Source organism: Triticum aestivum, chromosome 6A (genome assembly GCF_018294505.1).
Source record: "Triticum aestivum cultivar Chinese Spring chromosome 6A, IWGSC CS RefSeq v2.1, whole genome shotgun sequence".
Taxonomy (NCBI): domain Eukaryota; kingdom Viridiplantae; phylum Streptophyta; class Magnoliopsida; order Poales; family Poaceae; genus Triticum; species Triticum aestivum.
This window is the reverse complement of record NC_057809.1, coordinates 555,437,793-555,452,737: the sequence shown is the minus strand read 5'-3', so window position 1 is coordinate 555,452,737 and position 14,945 is coordinate 555,437,793. Positions and strand designations below refer to the sequence as shown.

The window sequence follows — 14,945 nt, the reverse complement described above, 5'->3', positions numbered from 1 at the left end:
CATATGGAGAGTGGATTTTTTTGCTCCCGGGCTTCATGGAGCCCGAAATTTTGTAACACTCAAAAATCAACCTTTTAAGTTTAAAAATATTTGAAAGAAATACATAAATACTTGTAGATGTATATTAGATGTGCGTGAAATTTCATCACGAAATACATTTTCATGCGAGCTCTAAAAAACTCAAGTACTTTTATAGTGATAGTACATGTGCTAGATATATGTGATTTTATCATTTTTTGTAGTTCGCAAAAAAAAGTATTTTTTCATAAAACATTGCAGGCAAGTACTATACATCAGTATGTATGTGTGTATTTCTTTTCATAATTTTGTGAAACAATATATTTTGAATTTTAAACTCTTATAAAGGGCTCCATGGAGCCCGAGCTCTGTTTTGCATTCCCTTTCATATATACAGTACTACTTATACTAATTATGGTAACATATCATAAGTGAAAGTCTATAATGAAGTCGTGCATCAGAGACCTGAAAATATCAAATGCGCCTCATGTTTTTTTGCAAAAAAATGAGCCTCATGTTACAAAAGCTCTTCCACAAAATTTAGAAACATCCTTGCAAAAAAATTCAAAATAGATTCAGAAATAAATGGACATTGCAACGATTGGGAATAACCTGATTTCATTTCGTTGATCAACATTATCGCCGACGCATGAGGACCTCATCGATGAAAGAATTACTACATAGCTTCAGTTCTGACATATATACACTACCTTCTGAACAGACGAACAACAAAAATAATGCTGGAATGCAGTTTGTACTAGACCAAAGTGCCACAGACGGACTTGGAAGGGTCGTAGAGCGCAGGAACCAAGTACTTCCTGCCATGCGCACCATTATAGTTGTAGCTCGCCCCAGTGGCCTGGTCCACTTTGATAAAAATTCTGTTTTTATCATTTACCTACTCGAGGTAAGTAGGAATTATGCTTGGGGATGCTAATACGTCTCAAATGTATCTATAATTTTTTATTGTTCCATCATGTTATATTATCATTCTTGGATGTTTTATATTCACTTTATAGCAACTTTACATCATTTTTTGGGACTAACCTATTGACATAGTGCCCAGTGTCGGTTGCTATTTTTTTGCTTGTTTTTTACTTCGTAGAATATCCATATCAAACGGAGTCCAAATGCCACAACACTTTTTGGAGATTTTTTCTGCCCAGAAGGCAACTTGGGAGCCATGGAAGTACCAGAGGGGAGGCCCGTGGTGCCCACAAGACACGAGGGCACGCCAGAGGCCCTGGCGCGCCCAAGTGGGTAGTGGGGCCCACGGGAGTCCTTTCCACCGCCTCTTAGCTCTATAAATACCCAAATATTTCAAAAACCCTAGGGGAGTCGACGAAACACAATTCCAGCCACCGCAAGTTTGAGAACCACGAGATCCAATCTAGAGCCCTATTCTGTCACCTTGCCAGAGGGGAACACGATCATGGAGGGGTTAATCATCCTCATTGGTGCTCCTCCGATGATGCGTGAGTAGTTCACCATAGACCTACGGGTTCGTAGGCAGTAGCAAGATGGCTTCTTCTCTCTTTTTGATTCTCAATACAATGTTCTCCTCGATGTTCTTGGAGATCTATTTGATGTAATGACTTTTTGCGGTGTCTTTGTTGGGATCCGATGAATTGCGAGTTTATGATCAGATCTAACTAAGAATATTATTTGAGACTTCTTTGATCTCTTATATGCATGATTAGTATAGCCTCGTATTTCTTCTCCGAAACTTTGGTTTAGTTTGGCCAACTAGATTGATTTTTCTTGCAATGGGAAGAGGTGCTTTGTTATGGGTTCGATCTTGCGGTGTCCTCACTTAGTGATAGGAGGGGTAGCGAGGCACGCATGTATTGTTGCTATTAAGGATAAAAAGATGGGATCTATTCCTACATGAATAGATCTTGTCTACACTATGTCATCGTTTTTATTGCATTACTCCGTTTCTCCATGAACTTAATACACCAGATGCATGCTGGATAGCGGTCGATGTGTGGTGTAATAGATGCAAGCAGGAGTCAGTCTACTAATCTTGGATGTGATGCATATATACATGATCATTGCCTTGGTTATTGCTATAATTATTTGCTCTTCTATCAATTGCCCAACAGTAATTTATTTACCCACCTTATGTTATTTTCTCGAGAGAAGCCACTAGTGAAATCTACGACCCCTGGTCTATTTTTTATCATATTGTTTTCAGATCAATTATTCCAAAACCCAAAATACTTTCCTGGACTTTTTCTTTATTTATTTTATTTTGTGTTTTTGCAAGATCTATTTATTCAATCTACTACAAATTTATCTATCTCAATACCGAGGAGGGATTGACAACCCCTCTTGCGGGTTGGGTTACAAGTATTTGTTCTTTGTGTGCAGGTACCGTTTACACAGTGTTTCTCGGTTCTCCTACTGGATTGATAACCTTCGTTTTATAGTTGTAGTAAATACTTACCATTGTTGTACTGCATCATCCTCTCGTCTTCGGGGAATTACCAACGCAGATACAAGCAATCAAGGCTGCGATCAAATCTGGGAGCATCGCCCAGAACGAGCATCAAGAGCCCGACATGAACTTGCAGCTTGGCAGTGTTCGTAGTTGTCGTGTGCTAGTCACCTAGTCACTAATCGAAAACGGTGGGCAGCGGCGGGGCGGAGGATGGCCGAAATCTGCGAAATCTGCCGATGACGTCTCGAGCTATGGCGGTCACAGGGGTCACGAAAAATGTCCCGATTTGTGGGGATTTACAGCGGTGTGGCTTGGGCGGCCGAGGGAGTGGCTGCGATGTCTCGCGGCCAAAATCGAGTGGGGCAAAGGTAGGATGAGGTGGCACGACGACTGTGAAACTTCAAGGGTGGGGCGGTGCACTATTTGGTTTTAGGGCTTCTTTGTATTGTAGGAATACGTAAATGTAGGAATAATAAGAAAATAAAAACACATGATTGAGGTGTCACGTATCATAAAATCTTCCAAAATTTCTAAACAAAGGAGTCCTGCAATGAGTGTCTTTGGATGGTGCATAAGAAAGAGGGAGTTTTAGAGGATTGAAGACAAAAAATAGAGAGAGATAGAGCGAAATGTACATTGGACTTTTCAAAGAAAAATAAAAAGAGATTTGAGCTCATGTTGGAATTCCTATGGAATGGGGTCTAGGAATGAATTTGATAGGCATAATCCTATGATCCAAAGGGCTTCTCCATAGGAATAATTCCTTAGGATTGAAATCCTCTAGAATTCCTAGGAAAATCCTCCAATTCAAAGGTCCGTAGGGCCTTTTTGATTTGCAGGATTGTAAAAACGCCAGAATAAGGAAAACACATGATTGGAATGGCATGCCCATTTGAACCTTACAAGAGTTGAGTCTGTTTGATTGCATCACATGAAAAACAAAGGTATCTTTTCAAGAATTTGGAGTAGATGCTAGATTTCATATGCAATGCAGTACAAATGATTCTTAGAAAAAAATCTTGGAGGATTCAATCCTACAAATTAAAAGACCATTGTAGGTAAAATTTCAAAGGGTTCTACTCCTCTAAAAAAACTTGTGAAAATACTTTGAATCAAAGGGGCCCTTAGCCTTTGGGCCAATCGAAGGCTATATTTTACACTTGAGTAGAAAAATATATGCAGTACCCCGCAAAATAAATAAATGTAGTAGTCTAGAAAATTTAGCAACCCATGTAGCTTTAACAATTGGAGTTGTTTTTGGACCAAAAACTCATATATTTTTTGTCGGTATTTAACTCATTTTAAGCTAGGTGTTATCGATGCTCTTACGCTTGTAAATACTCACCACAACCAAAACTATAAGAAGTATTTGTCTTTCTGTGATCTAATGAATGAATTTAACCATTGTATATATACCAAAACATATGAACGGTGCAGTTGTATTTATCTTGCTATATATACTTTTTTTTCATCTAGAGAGTGGATTTTTTGCTCTCGGTCTTCATGGAGCCTGAAATTTTGTAACACTCAAAAATCATCCTTTTAAGTTTAAAACTATCTGAAAGTATATTAGATGCGCGTGATAGTTCATCACGAAATACATTTTTCATGTGAGCTCTAAAAAAATCTAATACTTTTATAGTGATGGTACATGTGTGCTAGATATATGTGATTTTATCAATTTTTGTAGCTCGCATAAAAAGGTATTTCTTCATGAAACTTTGCACGCAAGTAGTATACTTCATGAAATTTCGAACTCTATTATGCATTTCCCTTTCATATATAGTTATACTAAGTATGGTGAAATATTATAAGTGAAAGTCTATTGTGAAGTCCAGGTAAATATGAAATGAGCCTCATGTTACAAAAGCTCTTCCACAAAAATTAAAAGCATCCTTGCAACAAAATTCAAAATAGACTCGGAAATAAATGGACATTGCAACAATTGAGAATAACCAGATTTCATTTTGTTGATCAACATTATTTCGTTGATCAACATATATACTACTTATACTAATTATGGTGACATATCCTCTATAATACTAAGCTCCCTAGTTTTAAAAAGCTCACATTCAATTGAGGTCTCCAATTGAGATTGGGCCACCCAATCTTGATTGGGTACACAAATTCTCAATGCTTTCCGATTCAATTTTGTTATACTACACAAAATGCTCCTTCATTTTTTAGGCCTCACAATTAATTGATGTCTTCAATTTAGAATTGGTTTAACTCAATTTTGACCGTGTCAACAATACTAAGCTCCCTAATTTTAAAGGTCTCACAATCAGCTGAGGTCTCTAATTGGAATTGGTTCACCCAATTCTGATCGGGTCACTAATTTCTCAAAGCTCTCCCATTCATTTCTTTTATAGTATACACCATGCTTCCTAACTTTTAATACACCACAATTAGTTGACGTCCTCAATTTAGAATTGGGTCATTCAATTTTGACCAGGTCAACAATTTTCCGAGGAGCTCTCCCATTCAATTATTTTAATTCACTACGTTCCCTAATTTTGAAGCCTTTTCATTCAACTGAGGTATTCAATTTTAGATTTGGTGTACTGTTTTGATCGGGCCAATGATTTTTTAAATCAATCAGCAAAAACAGGCCTATAGAAACATATCAATCTCGCGCACGCTTCTACCACCTAGAAAAACGAAATGCCACCATCTGATACAGCAACACCAATAGAGTACATGCAGCTACAGACGCGGAAATTTCCCCAAATAAATATGGGTTTATTAGCTGATAACAATCACACCACGAAAGGCCCACCAAATCACTGTTTTATAGAAAAAACACTACATCATCTCCCTGCCCCGCCGAACTAAATATTCCACCAATTCAAAAATATAAGGAGTATTAATTTTTTGAAAAGTTAAATTCCTTTAACTTTGACCAAGTTTAGAGCCAAAAAAATCAACATCCACAATATTAAACAAAATGTTATGGACATTCATTTCATGATGAATCTAATTATATCAATTTGTTATTGTGGATTTGGATGTATTTACTTACAAATTTGATCAAACTTAAAAGCTTCAATTTTCAAAAAAGTAATACACCTTGTATTTTGAAACAGAGTGGGTATTTTTATCCAACTACATCAACGACGCAGCAAAGAGCGCCCAACCGTTGTAGTTATAAGTGAAAGTCTATACTGAAGTCATGCATCGAAGACCTAAAAATATCAAATGAGCCTCATGTTACAAAAGCTCTTCCACATAATTTAAGAACATCTTTGCTAAAAAATCATTAAAGATTCAGAAATAAATGGACGTTGCAACAATTGAGAATAGTCCGATTTCATTTCGTTGATCAACATTATTGCCGACACATGAGGATCTGATCGATGAAAGAATTACTACATAGCTTCAGTTCTGACATATATACACTACCTTCTGAACAGACGAACAACAAAAATAATGCTGGAATGCAGTTTGTACTAGACCAAAGTGCCACAGGCGGACTTGGAAGGGTCGTAGAGCGCAGGAAGCAAGTACTTCCTGCCATGCGCGCCATTGCAATTGTAGCTCGCCCCGGTGGCCTGGTCCACTTTGAGGTCGCCGGCGTATCCAGGGTACGCGCCGTTGCCGAAGACTCCTGGGCAGGCGGTGGCGGCCTCCAGCGGGGCGTCGCTGCTGCCCTGGTAATACCCGTCGCCGAACGGGTTGGTCGCCGCGCCGGCGAGCATGCTCGCAAGGTTCATGACCATGGCGTCCGCCCCGACGTCGCCGTTGGGCGCCATTAGGGGCGCGTCCTGGGGGCCGTAGGCGGGCTGGTGGAAGGGCCACGCGCACGCGCCGGGGCACTGCGTCTCCGGGTTGCCGACCCAGATGTGGGTCGTGCCGGAGCTGGCGTCGGAGCCGTGCAGGCTGCACCGGCCCATGCCGAAGCCCTCCACTGCCACGTCCTGCGCCGTGAAGACCACCGCGACGCCGCCTTTCTTGGGGCTAGCCGTCGCGGCCAGGGCGGTGATCTGCTCAAGGGTCAGTGACTTGCCCATGGAGCACGCGCCGTCGGAGAGCTGGTCCGCGAGCAGGACACGAGTCTTCTCGCCCGCGCCGTTGGACTTCGCGCTCGCGGGGGAGAGGTACTGCTGGTCGATGGTGCTCCACCACTGCGCGACCGACGGCGAGGCGGCCTGAGGCTCGGCGGTGAGCGAGAGGAGGAAGTCGAGGATCACCGCCTTCTGCGCCGGCTTGAAGCTGCCGTACCAAAGGACGGACACCGCGATGTCGCCGTGGAGCACGGCGCCATTGTGGTAGGAGAGCATGTCGGCCGGGTCCGGCCGGTACAGCTCCATGCGGCGCCTCGCGCCCATGCAAAGCTGTGCCGCGCTCGCAAGCATCACCGCTGCGAGCAGCACTGCCTTGGCACAAACGAATGCCATCTCAGAGGACTTGTGGCTGTGGTCGAAGAACAGAGTGTGGCTAGCTCAAGCTGACTATAGAGACTGACAGATGGGAAAGAGGTCGATGAATGTGTGATCGATGCTGAGATGTGAGCTAAGTGAACGGTAAACCGCTTATTTATAGAGAGGCTTGGCCATGGCACCACCGGCACCGGGCTGTGGTAACAAGTTCCGGGATGCTTCCGTCGGTCACAGGCATGCATGCAGATCTCGAGGGACACACAGCTGTCCGCCGCTCGTAGCAAAGGTTGCCGAGTCTTGAAAACTCTAGCCCCGCTGAGCTGTTGAGGGTGAGGCTAGAGCGTAAACAATAATCCGTAGGTCAATGGCTTGGCCACAAACAGCCGGAGATGGGCGAGACACAAGAGCTGGTTTTGCCTTCCCGGGCAGTTTGATCAGCAGACAAAACGGCTGCGCGCGCGGGCAGGGGACACAAGCGATCCGGTTTACAGTCGCTGGATCACGTTGCCGATCGGGTGCACAGGCTGCGTCTTTCGTGCTGTGACAGTCTGAAATGATACACTAATCTTTGCTTCAGATCAACGGACGGGGCTTCGACGTGGCAGCTCGTGTGCTGGTTGCATTGTATCACGGTCAGCTGGATGTTGGTGGTGCAGAGAAACGGGTCACTGCCATCCTTCCTCCCTCCCTCGGATGCAACCTTCACTGGTTCACCGCATGGCAGTATGTAGCATTTGAAGAGTGGTGTGGGTTGGGTCTAGTATCATCTTTGCATGGCCGGATGGCCCCGGTTTTGGGAAGTCAAAATGTTCGATCTCATCCGTATAACTGAGCGAGGAAGCTTCTCGTGAGGCGCTGCCCACTTGTGATGGCCTCTGCTGATAAGGATTCAGCAATCTGCAGTGGGAGAAGAATAAAGGCATGGTGGAACTTCAGAGCTTTTTGGATTCAAAGGGTCAGAGGAAATTTAGAAGATTTATATCATTTCGAAAAGATATATTTAAATGTGTTGCTTGATTCGTTGGATTCGTTACGAAAAACACCTAAGCTTTGCTTTGCTTTGCGCTCAATTGGACGGAACATGTCGTTCACTCAAACCTCTTTGTGTTATTCATTTGTTTTCCTGTGGCATCAAATATCCACCGCTCCAAGTTCCTCTGGTTTACTAATTCTATAGGATTCAACATGACATGCCACTTCCATTCCATGTTTTTCCTGTGCTTTAAAACCCCTACACATCAAAGAGGCCCTGGATTTGAAACACTCGTATGGGTTTTAGGGGGTGTAACAGGCATACTCATTGTCAAGCATCACCACATCAGACAGGCAACAACCATTCGGAAACGGTAGTTACTTTTCTGGGTCAAATTTAGAAGCACAAATGAAGGTCGCTTCACAACAACACAAATGTGTGATTGAAGAACAAAGTAGTTGCGTCTCATGCACGGTAACCTGTTCCAGGGCTCTCTTCAAGTTTTTCCTTCTTTGTTTTTGCTACTTTATCGCTAGTTCGGAGGCTGCTTGTCCTGGTTTTGGCAAGACAAGTGGTTGCCTCCTAAAGGAGAAGGCAACCATGGACAAATGCAAGAAGGTGTGCACTTGCCCTCGACCTGACATCTGAAGTAGATGTCATCTGAAAGCAAAGACTAGAAAGGTGACCTCATAGGATACGGGTCCGAGGATTATGTTGCTTGGTGTCATAGTTGTTGTGTTCTCTTTGGGGGTACCTCTGCGAGCAGGGAATCGGTGTGTTGGCGGTTATCGGGTGTAGCATGTTGGGAGCTTATGGAGGTCTGTTTATGGAGTGGTGAGTGTTCATGCTTTGGAAGTAGTTCGCATGTGATCATGTTTGTCTCAGTTTGGACAACTTTTTTCGTCAATTAAATGATAATTTTTTCTACTTAATTAATGTACGAGGCAAACCTGTTTTCAGGGATCTCTTCATAGAAAAATAAATATAATTTTATCGTCAGCTCACATGCCGCTTGTCCTGGTTGTGATAGGTGATTTGTTGCCTTCTAAAGGAGAAGGTAACCAGGGGAAATGCAAGAAGGCGGGTGCCTGTCCTCGACCCGACATCATGAAAGAGAAATTATCTGGAAACAAAGATAAGAACATTGGCGCCATGGATAGCCGCCCGCGGCTGCTTGATGGATGCACCATCGATTTTGTCATGATTGTTGTTTTTTTTGGAGGAGGGGGGGGGGGGGGGGGGAGGGTACCTTTGCAAGCTCGCGATCCATGTGTCCGGGCTTTACGGGTGTAGCATGTTGAGATCTTATGAAGGTCTTCTTGCGCGGTTGTGAGTGTTCATGCTTTGGAAGTACTCCCCGTTCTGAAATATAAGGTGTATTTTTTTTAAAGTCCGGCATGTGCATGTTTGACCATGTTTTTAGAAAAATAAATCAATATCTACGGTGCCAAATTTATATAATTAGATCCATCATAAAAAGTATCTTCATATTTATTTATCTTGTGTTGTAGATGTTGATATTTTTTTCTACATTCTTGGTTAACATATTCCGGAACGGAGGTAGTAATTGGCAAGCTGTCATGATTGTATTGATTTTCGACGCTTTTTCTATCTTCTACTTCATTAATATATGCGAATCAAATATTTTCCCCCGGAAAAATATGGCAAACTAAACTAATCTTTGGTTACCGGGGTTTTGTTAGGTTTAGGATGAAAGTTCTTTGGAGAATATCACAGTTTTGTGTCCATGATGATAAATTGGCATATGCCTGCATTATTGCTCGAATACAAACATTTTCAGGTATCCTTTACATTATTGCGCAGAAAGCCAGTGCAGCAATTTCCTCTTTTCTTGTCTCTGAACAGGCGGTGTTGCAATTTCTGAACCGATAGGCCTGTACGCGGTGCGGCAAAAGTTGCAGCAACGCCTCTGCGAAGATCACACGCAAGAAGCAGAGCATTTCAAAACAAAACAGAGCATCATATCTCATCGATCATCCTATACACAGTACTGCTACAACGTATCCTTACAAATTGCACCATAGTAAATTACACCAAGGTCGAACAGGTGGACGTGTCAGGGTCGAAGAGCGCGGGAAGGAGGTACTTCCTCCCGTTGGCCCCGTTGGCATTGTAGCTCGCCCCGGTGGTGGCGTCCACCGCCAGGTTCCCGGCGTAGCCGGGGGACGCGCCGCTGCCGTAGACCCCCGGGCACGCCGTGGCGGCCTCCAGCGGCGCCTCCCTGGGGCCCTGGTAGAACCCGTCGCCGAACGGGTTGGTGACGGCGCCGGCGACCATGCTGGCGACGTTCATCACCATGCCGTCCATCCCGACGTCGCCGCTCGGGGCCACCAGCGCCGGCGCCTGGGGCCCGTACGCCGGCTTGTGGAACGGCCACGCGCACTGCCCGGGGCACTGCGAGGCGGAGTTGCCGACCCACACGTACGCGGTGCGGGCCGCGGCGTCGGAGCCGTGCAGGCCGCACCGGCTCCGGCAGAAGCCCTCCACGGCCACGTCCTCCGCGGTGAGCACCAGCGCGATGCCGCCCTTCCGGGGCTTGGCCCTGGCGGCCAGCGCCGCGAGCTGGGGCAGCGCGAGGCTCTTCCCGAGCGAGCAGCGCTCGTCGGAGACCTGCCCGGCGAGCGCCACCTGCGTCGCGCGCTTGGCGTTGGCGCCCTTGGCCTTGGAGAGGTAGAGCTGGGCGATGGTGCCCCACCACTGCGAGACGGACGGGGTCGGCGCCGGGGAGGCGGCGGTGAGCGAGAGGAGGAAGTCGGAGACGACGGCCTTCTGGGCCGGCGTGAAGCGGCCGTACCAGAGCACGGTGACCGGGATGGCGCCCTGCAGCACGGCGCCGTTGTGGTAAGTGAGGAGCTCGCTGGGGTCCGGCTTGTACAGCTCCATGAGCCTCCTGGCTCCATGAGCCCCCAGCGAGCCGTGCGCGAGGCTCAGCAGCAGCACCGAAACCAGTGCAACTGCAGCATGGCTCGTGCTCGTGCACGAGAAGCCGGCCATTTTTCTCTCGGTGGCTTGGAGCTAGTGTAGCTCTGCTGAAGGCTGATGATCTTTTAGTGGAGGAGGTGCACTACGTGTTTGGGTGTGGTTTAGTGAGCGGCGACGGGGCCGGGTATTTATAGGTCCGTGCAATCGTTCTCCGCGTGGAAATGGAATGGCACGTCGGGGTTTCGTGCACCCTTCCTGGCCAATGGCCATACGGCCCATGATTTCTCCACTTTGTGTTGCCGCCTTTGTTTCCGGTTCCGGTTCGTGTGGCTTTGGGGTTTCGGGTTTGACTCGGTGGGAGGCAGCTGGATGATTCGTATGGACCGAGGGCGACGCCCCCGCCGATTGTGTTGTCTTTTCCTCGCACGCCAGACACTGGCCATGCATGGAGGTTTGGCTGAGTGCTTCCTCGCCACACTCAGATCATGAGCTCAATTATGCAAGGCTTGCTAGTACGCCACGCGTAGTGCGCTGATCAAAGCTGAGCTGTGATAATGTCTGTACCGCAACTAGTCCTAGCTACCAAGTGCAACACATGCCCATGTACGTGTGTCTGTCAACTAGAAGGCAAATGTCTCGAATTCCCGCATCTTTCACCATCACAATTGCGATATCGTTAGTAATTTCACACCACTTTTTAAAAATTACATAAAAGACCAATGACCAAGCGATGAGCGCGTTTTGACCCGATTACAACAGCTGGGGGCCACCTATCGGCCCTACGTGGCAAACAAGTGGCGGCACGGCATGACGGCTGTTAACAGCTCGCTTGGACGTGCCCGTTTGGCTGATCTGGGATTGATTCGAGATGCAGCCGTCCTCACCTCCTCGATGTCGTGCTCTGCTCCCCCCCCCCCCCCCCACACCCCACACACACAAAAAAAAAACTCACTGTCGCCGCTGTCGTTTCTTGGAATGACGGTGAGACCATGGATGACTCAAACGGAAAGCCATCCTTGCATTCTACATGCTTTGGTAGGGTTGGGCGTTGGGGCTAGGGCTACGATTTTAGCGCTTTCAATCTGGAGCTTTGATTTGAACTCCTTTCTATTTGATTTTTTTTCCGTCGTTTTAAGGCCCCTAACACCATTGAAGACTTAAACTTTGAAGGCATTGAGGAGGATGTCCCTATTTTGTGCTACCACAACCAGTGGCGGAGCTTGGAAGAAAAAGTTGGGCGGGCCAAGCTAAGGAAGAGCTCGAATTTTTGTAGGCATTAGCCATTAGTTGGCCCCTTTTGTTCTCGTTCAATTTCACCCTATATGTTAGCAAACAAGTTACAACTAAGAGACGCATCTTCTACCTTATTATGCCTTGTTTCAATGATGTTCCTACACTAAAATGCACTTATAAAAAAATATTATGTGTCACGCACAAAGGAAAAATATCTCTTTATCGTGTAATTCTACATATGAATTGATAATAAAATGCATTAATGTTGCTCAATTCATAACAAAAGCATGCTGCTCTAGAGATAATTAGAAACTACCCAGCAGCAGCGTCATCAGGAGGTGAACATAGAGTTGATCTCTACTCGGCGTTGTCACTCGACGGCGGACAGGCGAACCTAGTTGGTTGGTAGCACAATGTACTGCAGTGGTTAGAGGAGGCAAGGGTCGGAGGCATTTGGGCGGCAGCATCCCGACGCCCGGGGCCAGAATTGGCCAGTGTGGAGGCCGGAGCCTAGAAGGAAGGGCCGAATGGAGGATGCCGCCATGGCGAGCTCGCGAGAAGGCGGGCGAAGCCGTGGGGCAGGCAACAGGAAGTGTGTATTTAGCGGCGAGGAGGCTGTGCAATCTGTGCGGCCGGGGACTTGGGATCTTGGAAGGGGGATGAGCGCTGGTTGTCCGACGCGAGATCCGAGCTGCGCAAGTTGCAGGTGGCGGCGTAGCCAGCTGGCAGCTGCTGCTCCGATTGTGTGCGCTCATGCCAAAACTTCGAGACTTGGATCCATCGTAACTAGGCTGAGTGGGCTACGAAGCAAAGCATAGGTATAAAAAATAATCACGAGATTCCTGGGCGGGCCATGGCCTGGTTCGGCCCCAACGAAGATCCACCCCTGACCACAACTCCAAGGTGAAGAGATTGGTCGCCTTCAAAGCAATTACGGATCTAGGGTGGGGTGGCGGGGGCAATGGGCCCCACAAACAATTTGCATAATTTTTTTACTAGTGCATTCGTATGTATATTCAGTACTTTATTAACTATTAGTAATGTGTTTTGACAAAAAAATGCTACCCTTTATAATGTTGCTCTCACATTGATCAAATTGTAGATCTGCACTGCTTCAAAGGCAGACCCATTGGCTGGAGGTTTCATGGATGTGCTAAGAATGTAAGAGAAATTTTGCTATTAACAGTGTTGTTAATTTATTCACATCCACTCTTAAGAATTATGTGTGGAGATGGTGGTGCAGGTGCTTACCATAGCTTCATGAAGTGTTCTTTGTTCATGTGTTTTGCACATAGATTGCTAACAAACTATTAAATTTTGCATGTAGATATTGAACATATGTTCAGTTTTTGTCATGTGAAACTACTAGTTGTTGTTGTTTTCAAACTATCCTCTATTAATATATCACAGTGTCATTGTGTTCATAGTTAAAATAGAATGTGTTGTTAGGCAATTCATCTATTAATGAAGCACATATGTTCAACAAGATATTTGATGAACAAGAGAAGCATGTGCATCAAATGAACAACAATAATATACTGAATGGTGACGGTAAAGGTGTGGAGAAGGAGATGAAGAAGAAGCAACTTAGCATCAATGGTCCGAAGAACATCAATTGGATCAAGTGGTGTGATCAGAAATCTAAATAAGGAGATGAATGGGTGGAGGAGGAGAGGGATGTGATGAAAAGGGAGATGGTAAAGGTGAAGAAGGAGAAGGATGAGCTCAGGAAGGACAGGTACGAGCTCAGCAAGGAGAGGAAGAAGTTGAAGTATGTAACTATTGACCTGCTCAATGTCGAGGAAGTTAACAAGGGTAAGGTGAAGAACATCAAGGGGATTTCTGATGGACATTATGTCATTAAGATGAATGGCTGAGACTTAGATGTCTGAGAACTACATATTTACGTATGTTGCTATCTAGCTAATTGTTCATAGTATGTTTCTATGTACCTATGTTCCTAAGACTATGTTTCTATGGTATTATTATCTACTCCCTCTGTAAATAAAGATAAGATTGTTTAGATCACTAAAGTAGTGATCTAAAGGATCTCATATTTCTTTACACAGGGATCTTTAGTGATCTAAACGATCATATATTTATTTACAAAGGGGGTACCTGTGTGGTTTGAAGACTGATGATGTCATGATCTTATGTCTATTGTTGTGAACTGATGAAGCTATCTATTGTGATACACTCTATATTGCGATATGATTTGATGAAGTTGTGATGCTATCTTGTGATCTACGTGATGAAAGTGTGATATACATGAAGAGTTGTGATATAACTGAGGTACGTTGTCATCGAGGACTCGGTGAGCCTAGATTCATCATAACCCTAGGGTAAACATTGTTGACGACTCGATGACCCTAGCTTCATCATAACCTAGGTTCACCTTCGTCGAATCAATGGCCCTAGATTCATCATAACCCTGCATTGTCTACCACTATCAAGATAGAGTTGTCAAGATCACATTATTGACATCGTCATGATAGAATCATCTGAAGGAAATATGCCCTACAGGCAATAATAAAGTTATTATTTATTTCCTTATATCATGATAAATGTTTATTATTCATGCTAGAATTGTATTAACTGGAAACATAATACCTGTGTGAATACATAGACAAACAGAGTGTCACTAGTATGCCTCTACTTGACTAGCTCGTTGATCAAAGATGGTTATGTTTCCTAGCCATAGACATGAGTTGTCATTTGATTAATGGGATCACATCATTAGGAGAATGATGTGATTGACTTGACCCATTCCGTTAGCTTACCACTCAATCGTTTAGTATGTTGCTATTGCTTTCTTCATGACTTATACATGTTCCTATGACTATGAGATTATGTGTCGGAGTAATGGGCCACGGGTAGGCCAACCCGAGTCCCATAACCTTTCAAGATATCGGGGCAGGCTGCGCCCCTCAAGACCCCAGGACGAAGAGCCGTCTCT

The 14,945-nt window shown here is 45.0% G+C and overlaps 2 protein-coding genes across 3 annotated transcripts; both read right to left on the bottom strand.

Annotated features, from left to right (window-relative positions):
- Nucleotides 1–719: 719 nt before the first annotated feature.
- LOC123128457 (protein PHOSPHATE-INDUCED 1) lies at nt 720–7,136 on the bottom strand. 2 transcript variants are annotated; one of them, XR_006463123.1, is made up of 2 exons: nt 5,859–7,136; nt 720–731 (listed from the first exon to the last, which is right to left on the bottom strand). XR_006463123.1 is itself a non-coding variant. In XM_044548458.1 (1 exon), the coding sequence occupies exon 1, from the start codon at nt 6,856–6,858 to the stop codon at nt 5,911–5,913; it is 948 nt and encodes a 315-aa protein (XP_044404393.1). In that variant the 5' UTR covers nt 6,859–7,135; the 3' UTR covers nt 5,755–5,910. The 2 variants fall into 2 exon arrangements, 1 of the variants encoding a protein (XP_044404393.1); XM_044548458.1 differs by lacking the exon at nt 720–731 and having other exon boundaries at nt 5,755–7,135.
- Nucleotides 7,137–9,561: 2,425 nt separating this feature from the next.
- On the bottom strand, nt 9,562–10,928 carry LOC123128456 (protein PHOSPHATE-INDUCED 1). Its single transcript, XM_044548457.1, has one exon. The coding sequence runs from the start codon at nt 10,826–10,828 to the stop codon at nt 9,863–9,865; it is 966 nt and encodes a 321-aa protein (XP_044404392.1). The 5' UTR covers nt 10,829–10,928; the 3' UTR covers nt 9,562–9,862.
- Nucleotides 10,929–14,945: the final 4,017 nt, after the last annotated feature.

Excerpts from the sequence above, each read along its gene's own strand:
- LOC123128456 (XM_044548457.1), bottom strand. The coding sequence starts at position 10,828 with ATGGCCGGCTTCTCGTGCACGAGCACGAGCCATGCTGCAGTTGCACTG.
- LOC123128457 (XM_044548458.1), bottom strand. The coding sequence starts at position 6,858 with ATGGCATTCGTTTGTGCCAAGGCAGTGCTGCTCGCAGCGGTGATGCTT.